The sequence below is a fragment of the Trichoderma gamsii genome (assembly GCF_001481775.2).
Source record: "Trichoderma gamsii strain T6085 chromosome Unknown Scaffold_48.2, whole genome shotgun sequence".
In the NCBI taxonomy this organism is placed as follows: Eukaryota; Fungi; Ascomycota; class Sordariomycetes; order Hypocreales; family Hypocreaceae; genus Trichoderma; species Trichoderma gamsii.
The window spans coordinates 188,414-203,532 of NW_020171385.1; the positions used below are offsets into that span (position 1 = coordinate 188,414).

General features: G+C 48.5%; 6 protein-coding genes across 6 annotated transcripts; 2 read left to right on the forward strand and 4 right to left on the reverse strand.

Moving 5' to 3' along the window:
- Positions 1 to 369: 369 nt before the first annotated feature.
- Positions 370 to 2,437, reverse strand: TGAM01_v209601 (hypothetical protein; the record flags this gene model as incomplete). The annotated part of the gene is made up of 5 exons (XM_018800881.1): positions 370 to 688; positions 757 to 1,462; positions 1,526 to 1,658; positions 1,803 to 2,040; positions 2,220 to 2,437. 5 exons carry the CDS (start codon positions 2,435 to 2,437, stop codon positions 370 to 372), a joined length of 1,614 nt encoding a protein of 537 aa, XP_018665713.1.
- A 1,820-nt stretch (positions 2,438 to 4,257) lies between these two features.
- On the reverse strand, positions 4,258 to 5,371 carry TGAM01_v209602 (glycerate dehydrogenase; the record flags this gene model as incomplete). Its single annotated transcript, XM_024550595.1, has 2 exons — positions 4,258 to 4,805; positions 4,858 to 5,371. The coding sequence occupies 2 exons, from the start codon at positions 5,369 to 5,371 to the stop codon at positions 4,258 to 4,260; spliced, it is 1,062 nt and encodes a 353-aa protein (XP_024404674.1).
- Positions 5,372 to 5,992: 621 nt separating this feature from the next.
- Positions 5,993 to 7,776, forward strand: TGAM01_v209603 (cytochrome P450 76C2; the record flags this gene model as incomplete). The annotated part of the gene is made up of 5 exons (XM_018800883.1): positions 5,993 to 6,272; positions 6,323 to 6,358; positions 6,419 to 6,676; positions 6,737 to 6,978; positions 7,030 to 7,776. The coding sequence occupies 5 exons, from the start codon at positions 5,993 to 5,995 to the stop codon at positions 7,774 to 7,776; spliced, it is 1,563 nt and encodes a 520-aa protein (XP_018665715.1).
- Positions 7,777 to 8,071: 295 nt separating this feature from the next.
- TGAM01_v209604 (hypothetical protein) lies at positions 8,072 to 9,881 on the reverse strand (the record flags this gene model as incomplete). Its single annotated transcript, XM_018800884.1, has 4 exons — positions 8,072 to 8,398; positions 8,478 to 8,700; positions 8,764 to 8,997; positions 9,058 to 9,881. The coding sequence occupies 4 exons, from the start codon at positions 9,879 to 9,881 to the stop codon at positions 8,072 to 8,074; spliced, it is 1,608 nt and encodes a 535-aa protein (XP_018665716.1).
- A 1,886-nt stretch (positions 9,882 to 11,767) lies between these two features.
- On the forward strand, positions 11,768 to 13,897 carry TGAM01_v209605 (hypothetical protein; the record flags this gene model as incomplete). Its single annotated transcript, XM_018800885.1, has 1 exon — positions 11,768 to 13,897. One exon carries the CDS (start codon positions 11,768 to 11,770, stop codon positions 13,895 to 13,897), a length of 2,130 nt encoding a protein of 709 aa, XP_018665717.1.
- Positions 13,898 to 14,171: 274 nt separating this feature from the next.
- TGAM01_v209606 (hypothetical protein) lies at positions 14,172 to 15,056 on the reverse strand (the record flags this gene model as incomplete). The annotated part of the gene is made up of 3 exons (XM_018800886.1): positions 14,172 to 14,666; positions 14,726 to 14,765; positions 14,818 to 15,056. The coding sequence occupies 3 exons, from the start codon at positions 15,054 to 15,056 to the stop codon at positions 14,172 to 14,174; spliced, it is 774 nt and encodes a 257-aa protein (XP_018665718.1).
- Between the last annotated feature and the right edge of the window lie 63 nt (positions 15,057 to 15,119).

Consider the following 15,119-nt stretch of genomic DNA (forward strand, 5'->3'; position numbering starts at 1 on the left):
ATGGGATTTCCCAAAACGGCTAAAATCGGGGCTGAATCTATACGTGGCTCCGGAGCACAAACGGCCGTCATCCGGGATTTGGTCGATTCTGCCTTTCGAGGTATTCCAATACGGATCACTGGAGTGGCTCAAGGGTATCTCTATTTTACTCGGAGACTGCGGCCGAGCTTATTGGAAGCTGCTTACATGCATACATGATTATGCTTGGAGGACTCCTCTCACTGTCGGTAAGCATTGAATCTCAAGCTGATTGATGTTCACGTAAGTGTTTATTAGGGTATGATTGTAAAGAGTCGCATATTATATTTTTCCATCTTTGTTCAAAGCTCTTCTGAACCCGCTGATAGATGGATGGAGGAAAGAGTCTACTTAAAAAGTGGCTGTTTGCAGTCCAGCACCGGTTACATTAGCAAGAGCCATGATGGCAATGGGTATCGGCTTGGTAATGGGGCCCTTCAAGTTGACCGTCACCGCATACGAAATGGTCGCCGTGCACGATGCAATATTGTAAACCTCACCGATAATCGCCGCCGAGCGCTCCTGGCCGGCGGGTTTCTTGCTCAGCTCAAAGAAGTGGTAACCGGCACAACACAGCGTTGGTATCGTGAGGATCGAGTCGATAATGGCACCAACCGCCCGCCCGTCGTTGAGCATCAGCCACGCAAACTTGCTGCTGGAGGCCTTGAACCTGTCTAGGAGATTCGGGGCGCCGAACATGAGCTGATTCACTATGGTGGCGGCGAACGTAGCCCATACCACGCCCCCACGGCCTCATTCTCGACGGGATACCGAGGCGCAACGTTTGCGGCCACGGCTTCAGTTGCAAAGACAATCAGGCCCACGATACCTGAAGGCATGGCGAACGAATTATCTCCCGACGGCAAGGCGGCTTCGAAACCGGCGAGAAAATTTGTTGCGAATAAGAAGAAGCCTGAGACACTATGCCCAGTGACGTGCATTAGCCGTTCAATGTCCGAGAGACCGTCGAGGGGACCGTCCATGATGGCCGCAGGCTTCTTGGAGAAGACCGATTGCAGTTCTGGCCAGGATTTGGCCGCAATCATGGCTCTGACGTCGCTGGTATCCGGGAACGGCGCCTTGCCTTGAATGACCTTGTAAAGGACGGTGTAACCGACGGCAGCAATCCAGCAGAAGAGATCCAAGATGGAAATATCAGGAACCCCAATCGCGTTGAGGATATCTGAGATGATGGGGATGTGGAGTTTGGCATCCAAGAGACTAATCGCCGAATCCGCAAGACTAATCAATACACGGAACAAGGCATCGACCACCACCTTGACCGAGGATAACGCCGCGCTGCCTATGATACCAGCAATGCCTTTGAGAATCTCAGTAACACTGAACTTAGCAACCTTCTTTAGCAGTTCCTGGAGGTCGTCGAAAACCTGTGACAGAACTTCTCCTTGGTCGGAAATGGCGTCCAAGAGGATTTGGATAAGGTCTGCAGTTTCATAAGGGCTGCTATCCGGTAGGACACTAAACACCTCAAGCTTATTGACCTAACTACGATAGTGATTGGCAAATAGCAGCGAAGTTCCGTCAAGCCCCTTGGAAGGATCTTGGCCGCTATCGGCAGGCGGCTTCCCAGCCACATCGCCCAGAGAGGACCAGTCCGAGATGCCAGCCCAATCTCGCAGCTAATCGGCAACATCATCGATTTTGTTGCCAAGTGACTCTATGGCCATCGAGCTGGCTGATGCTTGAGAAAGAGATTGGTAATGTTGTGCAGAACCTGTTTTATCCTCTTAACGTCATTCCAGTTGAAGAGGAACTTTACAAACTTGACAGACAACGTAGTCCCAGCCCGTTTTGAGAACATCAAAGACCCATTTCACTCCGTCGACGACGGCATTGACCGTTTCAACCACGGCGTTCAAGACTACTTCTCCGATTTGGACGACAAACTTCCAGACCTTTTCGGCGGCCTCTTTGACGAACTTGACGACGTCCTTGAATACCTTTCCGACCTGGCGGAAGAAATCGCCCACTGCTGTGAAGAAGCTCTTGAGGCCGTTTGGCCTTTTCTATGCACCACGGGCACGTTGGCGCACAACCCGCGGAGCTTTTTCCTGGTAAAAGAGCCTTGACGTCTTTGGCGGTGGTTTCAGCTTGGCATATTCTTCTTTGAAATGGGCCATGCTCTTGGCCGCGTCGATTATTTGGGCGTCTGATGTTTGGGATCGACGAGAGGCAGATACTGCGTGTCGAGGACGCCTCCTGCCACTTCGTCTGCGGCAAAGGCTGCTCCACGAAGTGAGCTTGAAGTGTTGAGCGCCGAGGCCTTGTCAAACCCGCCAGCCATGGGGTAGATGACGGTGGTCAAGGTATTGCCCGGCAGAGACACGCTTAGAATGGTGGCGTTCATGTCTTCAGTGGCTTCGACCACGGTGAGGATGCCGGAAGCATCGGTGGGCATTGAATCTCTTCAGATCCCAGCACGAAGTAGATGACGTTGACCTAGACAGACGTATGAGCCTCGGCCCAGATAGAGAGCTTGGTATCTGGTACGGGCAGTTTATCGTTAATAATGGAATGAACATCCGAAACATGGTTTCAGGCGAATGGCTGATAACGCTTAATGGCGGATGATTCCATTATGGACTGTGCGAATGTTTAGACCATCTAGAGAGACTGTCCAGCTCGTGTGTAGACTAGTAACTTCAACCGAATCGTTTTCTTCAGCGTAAACAAGCCACTGGCCATTTTTTGGAGAGTATGCGGCCATCAACCGATGCATGATAAGCATAAAGCTTGAAAACAGATGCAGCCTGACGTTTTCCAAGTCTTGATACAACGAGAAGAGAAATGCGAAAATTACTGAAGTCATTTTTCTATCATAACCTGTTCGTACTTTGAGATATTGGCTGGCTTCAGCACCCAAGAATAACTCTCATTGTTCCCCGTCTTGAACTAAATTACCGTTTGTCCGAATATCATGGAGACGATTTATATAGCGCACCCTCGCTACCTTATAAAGTCCGACAGCACTCCAATGTTGTTGTCTCCCAGAAATGAACTCTGTCGGGTTCATAAGCAAAATCAAGCTGCCGCTCATCTGCTAAAGGTAGGATAAGCCCACCGCGTAAAGCTGGATGGATGACTGAGCATTTTGAGAACATGAGAGATTGTATCCGCTAATTCCCAGACAAGAAAGTCGCCCATCTCGCTAATCGCAGATCATACTCAATGCCAGCTGTTTTTGTCTTCCAAATGAATCTGCTGAATCGCGGAATGAACTCAATGATAAATATCAGTATCTGTGATTACCGCAAGATGTAGGTTCTGTGGGCAGATTTGCGGCGCGAGTTAAATACAGGACCTAGCGCTGCTTACTTGAGAGCATCTGAAAGGTATTCATGAACTCACTTGATTGGTGGAAGTCAATATACGATGAATCTACATATACTCCGTGGCTAGCATTCTCGAAACGGTTGTAAAATGCGACTGATGATAGAAGTTTTATAGATAGTATGAACAATGCGGCATCACTGCCCGAGAGGTTCTGTATCTTAACGGGAAACAACATAGTCTTGAGTTGGGAGATGAAGGGCCGAATTCCCACTTTGAACGCCCGCATTGAGAGACGCACAGCTCTGTCTGGCTGCTCCCACGGCAGATGAAACGCAAAGTGATTGGCCGATGTCAGATTTATCGGTCTCATAGTACCGTATTCTTGACCTTTTCGCTTCGTAGAGAGATTGCGCAAAGAAATATCTGAGAACATATGACAAAGATACAATCAACGGCTGATTGCAGGCATGGTTATACAATTATTCCAACTGCGACACGAAATAGGACACTTAGAATAGCTTTGTTAAGATTGATAGCCTGGTCAAGCTAGCCTTGGATTGCTGCGAGTGTATAAGCGACTATTTTTGGCCCTTTTTATAGCATTTTATAATACGATACTGCCGAAATATTACTTCAGCTACCTTGAGTCTCATTGAAATGTGTGGCGCATTCTTAGTTGCCAGGTTCAGGCGCTAAACTACACCATTATCCATTCCTGGACAAGCAGTGATTACTATTCTCGGAACGGCGTCATGTGGAACTCCAAGGACAAATAGTGCGAGCGCCATTTTACTCGGATCATGCCTATCAATCCCGCTGGGATTGAACAAGAGGCTGTTCTGTGAAACACTGTAAGAGCAAATAGATGCGCATTTCGGCGAATAACAAGTCATAATAATACACTAATTGTCAGAATGAGTAGCTATATTTTGTCCCTAGTCCTTGCTAGACCACAACGTTGGTCATCTTTCCGGCACACCAATTCTCGACGTTCTGCTTAAAAGTCTGCAAATAGTTGTCTATAGTTGTGATTGCGCACCACGCCACATGAGGCGTGACCAATAAATTCACCTCGTCCGCTTCGGCCTCACTCAGATTAAGAATCGGGCTATCGCCGTCCTGCCAGTGGTCACCTGCTCCAGAAGGCTCTTTAAGAAATACATCCGTAGCACACCCGTCTATCAGCCCGCCTCTTAGAGCTCTGAGTAGGGCATGCTCATCTACAATGCCCCCACGCGTGACGTTTACCACGACAGTCTTTCGAGACATTATCCGGAACTCATCATCAGATATCATATTGATGGTCTCTGGATTGCGGGGCAAGCATAGTACAATCACGGATGATCGTCGCAGAACCTCTGTGAACGGGGTTCTACCATTGGAAGCTTCTGTCCCGATCGGCGTCGGCTCGGTAGCGTTCAATGCTGCGGCTTTCCGAGAAGCAATCAAGACAGTCATTCCAAGGCCGCGGCATTGCTGAGCAATACGTTGACCTGTTCACCTATGTCAGAAAGAGTTGGCTTTTGCTCTATCGTGGGTACATACCTATTGCACCATGTCCAATAATTCCCACAACCTCTTCTTGACAGGATAAAGGTAATCCCTGATCTCTAGAAAGCATCTTTCGTGTAACCGTTCCTTGTTTCTTCCATTCGTCTGTTCTAAACATGGTGTGGTGCATCGTCAATAAACGGCGTCGGCATGCGAAATACATTGCCATGGCATGGTTTGCAACGCTCTCAGTATTCGCGCTGGGTGAATTCAGCACCCTGATGCCTCTTGCTTTGCATTGTTGTTTATCAATGCCATCGGTGCCGGATGCAATGACCACCACCAATCGGAGGTTTGGCGTCACAGCTGCTGACAGAGTTGAAGCGTCAAGCGGGGTGATTGTGACGGCAATGATGGTGGCATCTTTGACGCGATCCTGGATCTCTTGAGTCGAGGTTGATTTAGTTTCGCAGAGTTTCAAGTCGTATGAGTGCGGGGCCGGCAATTGCAAAAGATCCAGCGGGATAGGCACATGCCATGCATCTAGTGCGACTATTTGATGATGCATTGTCCTAATTGTGTCAAACTAGGAAGAGTTTTCGCAATACGAGACAAGACAGAAAAAAGGAGAAAATAAAGAAGGAAAAAATCTTTGACATCTAAAATGCATAAAATACTCTTCATCTGATACCCCATCTGGCTCCGATTCCCCATCTTAATCCGATTACACCTATCAGTAAGATGAACAGTAAGCTCTCAACTCAAACATATCACATAGGTAGAGCGAGATTTGCCTGTCAAGTTCGGCTTAGCTAAGCGGCCACAATCGGCGCGCCCTTCGAATGACAGAGGCTCTCATTGGCCAACACCCGGCCTCAGTTTCTCAAAACAGTAGTTGTAAGATCAGGCTCTATCTCTTTAATCGAAGATAAGAAGAGGGGTGTGATCAACGCGAGCTATAAAACGAGCTGGGTGCCCCCATCGCTAGAGTTCTTCCGCCCTTAATTCTCACTAGTGACAGTTGCGGTTATTGCTGATTTCCCCAAACACTAGGGAAACTAGTGTGAAGACTTGATGTGGAATCTGACTGCCTATTGAATGTTTGTTAAATAGACTTGCTAGACTCGGATATATAAATCGTTTCTGCTTTACATTTGAACCTTTGTGAAATGTAGTGTAATCAGCTAAAATGGCCTTCATAGTTCAAGCAGCATCCACGCAATGGATTGCCATTCTCATTACATGTGTCTTGTCCCTCGTCTTCGTGGCAACATACCGGCTGCTATTCCACCCTTTGGCTGCACTGCCTGGCCCCAAGCTCGCTGCCATCTCACCTTGGTGGCAAATTCGAAAGATCATTGTTGCGAAGCCTTATGAACTCGCATTGCACGACAGGTATGGCCCAGTCGTCAGGACCGCTCCTAACGAAGTCGTATGCAATAGCAAGGAGGCTTTCGATGCGATATATAGTATTATATTTCCTTTCTGATGACGTTGAGCCTAACTCACTCGCATACAGAGTCCAGTACGCCTCTCGACAAGGGCCCGTGGTACGGTACGTGACGTGGTCCTGTCTGTGTCAGCCCTTTAAAGTGGCGCTAATGGCTGCGTATAGAGGGGACCAGGCTTTCATCTGGTGTTTTGGATCTGTTCATCAGGCGCCATCATATAGACGGCTGTCATCTTCTAGCGGAAACAGACATGGCACGCTACCAGCTGATAAGAAGAAGCGGCGGACCAGCATTCACGGCTAGCAATTTGAAGAGATACGAACCCAAGGTCGTTGAAGCCATGCAAAGGGTCTGCGAGAGGCTTAATCGACTGAATGGAGAAGAAGTCGAAACGAGCGAATGGATGCATATCACGATTTTAGGTAAGATAATCCTCTTGAATCCAAGATGGCTGAATCATCAACGTCATACTCACTATTTAGAATGCTTAACTAGCATAAGTTGGTCTGGATCACCAGACAATATTCTTGAACAGGGCCATGATTGGGGAGACCTCGAGCTTAACGTGGCTTTCTGGCGTCGGACAACCGTCTTGGGCCATTTGCCCACTCTGCGCGTCTTGCTCGACCTATTTCCCATGCTAAAGAAATACGCATTTGGGATTCTGGGTCTCCCTACCAATCATTCGAGAGACGGAATTGGCCTTCCAGCCCACATTGCACCGGTGAGTGCGATAACATTTGTCTAAGAATTCAGTCGCTGATACATCTTCCAGTCCTTAATCGGGCAGCTTGTGCACAGATGCACCTCAATTGAGAATCCCAGTTTTGAGAATGGCCAAGATCTTATGGAGCAGCTACTGGCAATCCACGCCAAAAGGCCAGACTTCGGCGTGGGGTATGCCAGAGGCATGGCTGGATCATCTGTGGCTGCCGGACACGATACCACGGGCGCCAGTCTCGTGTCCATCCTATGCAGAATCTGCACCAATCCCGACCTGCAAAAGCGTGTTGAGCAAGAGTGCAGAGGTGAACGAATGCCGCTGGCATTTGAAGACAGGCCCAGCACAGTCACCTCTGCCTGCGTAAGAGAGGCGATGCGCCTGCAGCACGTCACAAACATCAGCTTGTCCAGAGTGGCTCCGCGAAATGGCCTTCATCTCCACGGTCATTTCTTTCCAGAAGGGACGGTTCTTGGTGTTAACCCGACCTCATTCGCAAGAAATAGGGATCTGTTTGGGCCAGACGCAGGCGAGTTTAAGCCCGAGAGGTGGCTTAGCGGCGACGAAAACCATCTTAGAACATTGGAACGATACAATCTGCTATTTGGCGGTCAAAGCCGCAGCTGCCCTGGACAAAATCTTGCAAGGCTCATTATTGGGTTGGTGGTCCCGCGGCTGTTTAGAAATTTCGACATTCAGGTTAAAGTGCCTGAGGGAGGATTTGACAATTACCCGCCCCAGTTCTGGACGATGCTTAGTGGTTCTAAGATAAAGTTTATACCAAGACAGGATTCAAAGTAGGCGATTGTTGAAAAGACAGTGATAAAATGGCATGATAAGACGTTTGAAAGTCGAAACCATTACATATATGGAGAAATGTATTACAACTCAACAAACTCAGTGTACGCAGCCTTTCGTATTTAAGATCAATTTGAACTAAAATGCAGAGTTAATTTTACTGGACCCCTATTATATATGACTCTATTTCTTTATAACCTTTTGGGAATATAGTAGGATAGATTATCCTAGCTATAGAGAAGTAAATGTGTCGAGAGGTTTTATGTCCAAGAGTATACTTCTTAGGCAACGCGACCACTTAATCTCGCTTAACACCCAATTGCTTGACTGTCCGTAATCCAAGCACACTGAGTACACAAGTCAATACCATAGCGGCGAACATGGTCCAGAAGACGGCGCGATACCCATCCATAAGCGCGCTGGGCGACTCTTTATCAGCGTCGGAAGATGAATTGGTCACAGAGGTGGCAATGAGCGAGGTAACGGTTAGACCAATGGCTGTGCCCAGCTGTGCGCAAGTGTTGAAGACGGCTCCGCTCAAAGCCTGCATGTGGGTAGGAAAAACGTCTGACACGACGAGGAGGCCAACTGTGAAGAGGATATCGCAGCTCAATGGAGTCAAAATCTGTATGTAGTTAGAGATGATTCAACATCATGAGACGATTGTAGCGCTGAACTGGGTACATGTATTATGCATCACTTACCTGGGCGAAGAAAGCATCGTACCAATAAGGCCATTCGGGATGAATGAGGGCCATGAGAAGCGGCGCGACTGCGCTGATGGTCGAGGAGATGAGTACAGACCACATGACTGGCATGCGGTTGACAAAAATGCCGGTCGATATGTTTGTTAGAGCTCCAGAAATAAGCGACGGGAGAATCTGCAGTGAAGCATGCAGCGCAGAATGACGCTGTACTTGCTGGAAGCTGGAGAAGGTCCAGTGTTAACTCAATCCATAAAAGGACTGCTGCAATTTACCGACGACTTACAACAGACTGCTATATAGCTCCATGCAGTTGCATACGGCCGTGGTGAAGAGCACCATTAGGCAACAACTGGTAAACACCCAGTTCTTCCACAGCGAGTTGGGAATAAGTGCATTGCGCTGGTGCTTTTCCTGGTATTGCATCCACCCTATGAAGACAGGAATCAAGACAGCACTGACAACTAGAAGGGCAATGGTAGATGCCTTGTGAATGCTGTGGATGTCGGCGGATAAGACTCTGCAGCCTAAATTAGCTACATGTACGCTGAGAAACGGTTGACTGGCGATGGGTTCTTACGCGAGGACATAAGACAGCATCACCAAACTTGCAGTCCCGATGAGTGCCCCAATGATGTCAATTTCCGTCAAAATCCGGGACCAAATAGATTTCCTTGGACGAGCAGCATTCTTCGGCAACACCCAAATGCCGGCCAAAAATAAAGCGAAAGTGGTGGCTGCAGCAAGATAGAATGCGGCCCTCCAGCCGGTGCGGTCAGCAAAGACACCGCCCAGAACTAAACCAAGCGAGAATCCAATCGGACCAGCAAAACCCAGGCACGCAAAGCCCAGATTGCGCGGCCGTCCCTCCTCCAAGCCGGTCGAGATGATGGAGACGGACGAGGGAACGATGATGGCGTTTGTGACGCCCTGCAGAGCGCGAAAGGCAATCAATTGGCCGCTGCTTTGGGCCAGACCGCAGGCCATGGCGGAGATGGCAGCAGTAAAGGCTCCTACCAGGCACATCGTTTTGGTGCCGACCACATCAGCGATGGAGCCTGCTAGCAACAGACACGATCCTGCAGTCAGGTAGAAGACCGAGGTCGGCCATACAAGCAGCCCCTCGTCAATGTGCAATGAGGTCGCCATTGCTGGCAGACCGACAACGACGACACCATTGCAGAAACTGCTGAAGAGGTTCAGGCCCAGCAGCTGCGCAACAATGAGCGTGGCTCGCAGCTTGGAGTGGACGATGGCCGTTTTGGCGTCTTCTGCTGGAGTAGCAGGCGAAGAGCCACTGGACGGATCAGAGAGAGCTTCAGCCGACGCTGAGTCAGGGCTGCCATTGGCTTTGACAGGCTGGAGCTCAACCGATTGCGGCTCCGTCAGTACTTTGGTGGCCATTCTGCAAGGTATGTGCAACAAACGTGATCAAGTGCGATTTGTTTGAGTCCCGGGGGCTGTGAAATGTGAGTTGACAGTTCTAGAGTGCTGCTGGGGGGGCAGCATTTAGCCGGGGTTGGTTAGATCTTGTCTTGTGCACACCCAGCATTGAATGCACAGTACACGTAGGAGTCTGAGAATCAAAAGGGTACATGTAGTTGGACATTGATTGACATGAGGTCACGTACCCACTTCTCATGTTGGTCGAGGTGAATCCACGTGTCTAGGAGAAACTGTTCCGTTTGCATATGGCTAATGCAACTATTTTAAGCATGTGTGAAACAACACATAGATGGCTCTTAAAGCTACGCTATAGAACATTTAACAATATTATAACACCATCTTGTATATAAATTATATATGAATCAATCCTTTGCTTACGGTTAATAATGAAATCAGATGAAAGTTAATAAGAGCTAGGGATTAGTTCAGGCTATTCTATGCCCTAGCCCCGGCCGCTAGGCTTCCTGCTCAGCCCTGTCAGCACCTAAACCTCTCCGCACTCCACTATTTGTGACGGCCCCTCTGTTGATCCCCGATACCCGCCCCCTGATCTGAACTCTCATTTTGCATCATTTATCCAACTGTGGCCGCCAAGGATCAACCGCAAGGATCTAAAACACGAATCCTTTGCTGCATCAAGATGTTCCGCTTGGCCCAAGGAATGGTGGCGGATCCGCGCGGGTTGCAATTGTAACCTCCGCGGATGCTCAGAATCCACTTTGCTGTCGCCACGGCAGTATTTCGATATGGCGTTATTGCTTGTATACGAGACCTCGACGGCTCAGGTCGAAACATGCGTATTATTCTAGGCTGAAGCTGTCATCTTACCAATTTCTATGACACATCTCTCAATCCTTCAAACACCTGTGGAAAGCAATTAGCAGCAGTCTCACCTACACCATCTCTAGGAAGGGATGCATATGTAATATGCAGTAGTCAGCTGGGACGGGAACTAATGAGTTCAATTCTGCCTCGCGATATGCGAATGCGGAAGCGATGGTAGCCGCTCAGAAGGTTAATGTCTTACGAAAACCAGCTACTAGTATCCGTATACCAGTAATGGAAAAGAATTGCAGTTTTCCCATGGCTACAGATAGGCTCAAGTAAGCCTATTATTGTGGTGAGTTCTTGCAGACAGGATATTGTCGGCATTGGAGGCATTGGCACGGTATTTGGCAGGCCAAATCTGAAGACTTTATAAAGGATTGTGTCAAACATCAGCAGATGGCATCAACCTCCTGTGGCGATGTTACCTCGCTTTCGTGTATCTGACATGCCTTGGGAGAATCAGAAGAGATGGTCTGGTAGGTACATCTAGAGTATTAGGCAACTTCACTCAGCGAATTGTACCAGTTTCCGTCTTCCAATTCTCGACAGCGGCTTATTAGTCACACTCAACGAAATGGCCGGCATACGGCCAAGACGCAATCCTGAAGGCGTCAAGTCTTGCATCACCAGCATATTTGACCGAGACATGCACGTGGAATTAGGCAGTAGCAACATGGGATTGGCGTAAGAATAAGCACGGGCTGGGTTACACATGATGAAGGGCGAGTATTTCATCCTTCAGCGGCAAAGGGACGCGTATGTACCTGTACTCTCGAGTGCCCAAGGCTTGCACGTCCTTCACGCAGTCGTGCGATTGGTTCGATTGAAAATACATAAGCTGCATCCAGCATCGCCATGTAATAGGCACGCATGGTCGTCACTTTACAAAAGTCTCGCGTGATATCGAACTGATTTCCAACTGAATCTAGCATATATCTTGAAATCTCTTTCACTCTCATTCCAAGTCAGAGATACGGCCGGTCTTTCATATTGTCGCCAGTTAAAAATCTTTTACAATGTCTTTCACGAAGATTCTCGCCCTCTTCTCCCTTTCTATTGCCTTCCTCCTGGTTCGGAAATGGCGTACATTGTTCGGCCGACAGGCCAAAAGCGTCATTACTTTGGATTCAAATCAGAAATCGAGACTCGAGGCTAAACTTGCAGAGCGAGTCACGCTATATAAAGAACTGTACTACAAAGTACAAAACCTCGAAGAGTTCCCTGAGATTCTACCGGCAGCAAAAGAGATGCTTCTAGAACTTTTGCAAGACGGGTTTGCCATGGCGAAATACAAGCCACCAACTCGCAGTATTCTGGACCTAAAAGAATACGACTCAGCAGCCCTAGACAAGTTTCTCGAGGCTGAACGTCAAGAGGTCTCTAATGGATTCGAATCCTATGTCAGGCGAAGAGCGGCTGGATCCCCTCGAGAGCTGTTCAATACCAAAGAAGACGCCGTCCAATGGCTTAAGCGCCTTGCCCCTTTGAACTTGATCGACGGAGCTTGGCTCTGTCGTGTTCACAAAATCACGACGCCATTTGTGCTCAGAGACATCACCAAGAACGCATGGCAGGTGTTTTCCGAAGAACTAGGCGATGGAGATGTTGAGAAAAACCACGTCTTGATTTACAGAGATCTGCTGAGAAACCATGGCGTTGATCTTCCTGCATGTGACTCGATCGAATTCATCCGAGACCACCCTGAACTAAACGATGAGCAAGTGTGGAGGAACTCAATCGGGCAACTGCTCATTTCCCTCTTCCCCAACGAGTTTCTACCTGAGATACTGGGCCTAAACTTGCATTTTGAGGCATTGGCACCTACTGGCCTTAGAGCAACTAAAGAGTTCCCAGAAGTTGGCATCTCGGCATACTACTTCGCTCTGCATGTATCAATCGATAATGCTGATTCGGGACACTCGGGCATGGCACTGGCCAACATTGTCGCTTTCATGGACCTTATGCGCAAGACTGGCATGATGGACTGTGACCAGGCGTGGAAGCGTATTCAGGCCGGATATTTGCTCTCGCAAGCCCTTGACGACAGCGAGACGCCAGACGTGTTTGAAGAGAGATTGATCCAGATCCTCCACCGCAAGGCGAATCTTGCACGCAAGATCCACTGCACCAGCCGAGCCCGCATCGGTGGCAAAAGCCTATCAGAGTGGTTCTCATCTCCCTTCTCTGCCAATGAGAAAGGTGATGAGTGGAAATACGGCTTTCTCCACGCCTTGGCTGACTCGAGGCCGTGGGTATACAGAGGCAATAGCAGCAAGAGCCTGCTTATGAAAGAACTCTCTTGGACTGGCAGAATGTTTGGCGCATTCACCGATAGCGAAGTCGAACTCATGCGTACCTGGATCGACTCTCTCCAGGAAAAGGATGCTCGCCCGGGAGACGCGTACTGGAAAACTGTTGGAGGGCACTCCCTTTTGGAAAACTCATTCCTACCTCCACGGCAGGATGTGGCTGTTACTCATCCAGTCTTTGGACCCCAAGATGTGTGCCCTTCTAGCGCCTCGCCCGATTTTGTTCCATTGCCCGCCTTGCAAATATCTCAGATCAAGCTTGATGCCATCCTTCCGCTATGGTTCGTACATCCTTGTGTGTTGGAGAACATAGTAGCATCGCCATATCAGACAGCCGAAACGTTGACGTCAAAAATCCTCCAAATTATTCGTGCTGAGATGGGCTACAGCCCAGAAAACACGGGCATGGCGGGTATGGATGAGCAGTTACGTCGTGGATATCGCCCAGACCTCATCGCCCTTGGATGTGAAATTGCTCGCAGGCACAGCGTTCCCGAGCCGACGTGTCTGGGCGATATCATCGCGCCATTGAGTGAGGATTCACCCGCAGTCACGAAGTTTGCACACTCTTTGCTCAACTGGTCTATGCGACCGCAAAAGAACGGCGCATTCCTGTTAGGTCTGTCTCGCGCTTTTCTTGACATGGAAGTGTGGGTAGCTGCAGATGAGTCGTTGCTGGCTAAAGAGGGCAGAAACTACCTGTGGCAAGTCATTGAGCGAAAGAGAATAGGATTTGAAGCCTGTTTGGAGGAACTCAGTTCGGATCCCGCCAAGTCTTGTGAATTTTTTGGTGGCTACGAGTATGGACGGACGGAGATTGAGAAGGTATTGGCGTGAACGGTTATCATTAAGTAAAACTTCAGAGTATGTAGAGTTTATAAAAGCAGTGGCCGATATTGTCTAGAGTTTCTGTGCCTTTACCTCCTGATGCAGTAAGAGAGCAGCTGTGCATATGTCCATGCGTAATGAAAAAAAAAAAACACTTACTCCTAGTGCCTGCGGCTTTTCACAGATTGAGAGATTGCTCCAGCACAAAATATTATCTTCAGATAAATTTCCTGTAACTTAAAACCCAAAACTATTCGACTACAGTATCCTCCTTGGTACCAAATCAGCACACCTGCTGTATACTTGCATCCAAATCATACATGATAAGATCTATCTCATTCGGCGTCTGCTTAACCCGATGCAAAGGTGCATGCAGTCGACCATCAGAAAAGTTCTGAAATCTATCGCCGACATTCACAATAGGCAAATGTTCCAACACATCAACGAGTTTCCACGTTTGTGCCTGTCTGTCCAGCACCTCCAAAAACGGTTCATCGTAGAACGTGAGCGTCAGGAGGTCCTCGTCCAAATGCTCACCCATCACTGGAGTTCCAGCCTTTGCAGCCGATATACCCAGACACAAGTTACTCAGACCGGTGCTGCTAGGATTGTCCACAACGTTGGTCGCAATAGGAGGGTCCAAGTTCTGGCATAGCAGCATGGAGATGTCCCGAAGAATGGCATCAATTCTTGAGGATACGTTGTTGACTTTGGTCTCAACTGCTTGCAGGTCTTTAGGCAGAGCAAGACAGCCCTGAACCTGTTCCTCGCGCGACAACTGTGAAATATAGCAGTTAAGCCTCTGTACATGTAAATTCTGTACAATTACAAACAAACCTTGAGTCTCTGTACGAAAATCTCGTCAAAGCTGTCGTATCTGTATGCAGCGGTCAATGCCATACCCTTATACTAGAAACGGGGCGTCTTACCCTCGACCATCGAGAGGGCTCGCGTACGGCATCTTCATCTCGGGCTTCTGCCCAAAGAAGTTGCGCTGAGCATCGATGATGGGCTGCAGATCTGCCAATAGGGATTTGCTCTCTTTTCCTCTCAAGTCCAAAAAGAACAGCCCGGCATTGGAGCAAATGCTGACCAACTTCTTGATCTCATTGTTGTCTCGTTCCAGCAAGCGCTGATAGTCGATAACTTCAAGAGCCATGTATGCCATTTTTTCTTTTGGTCACACCAGAAAAATAATCAGATAAATAAAGACTGCTCTAAGATTTTGGAC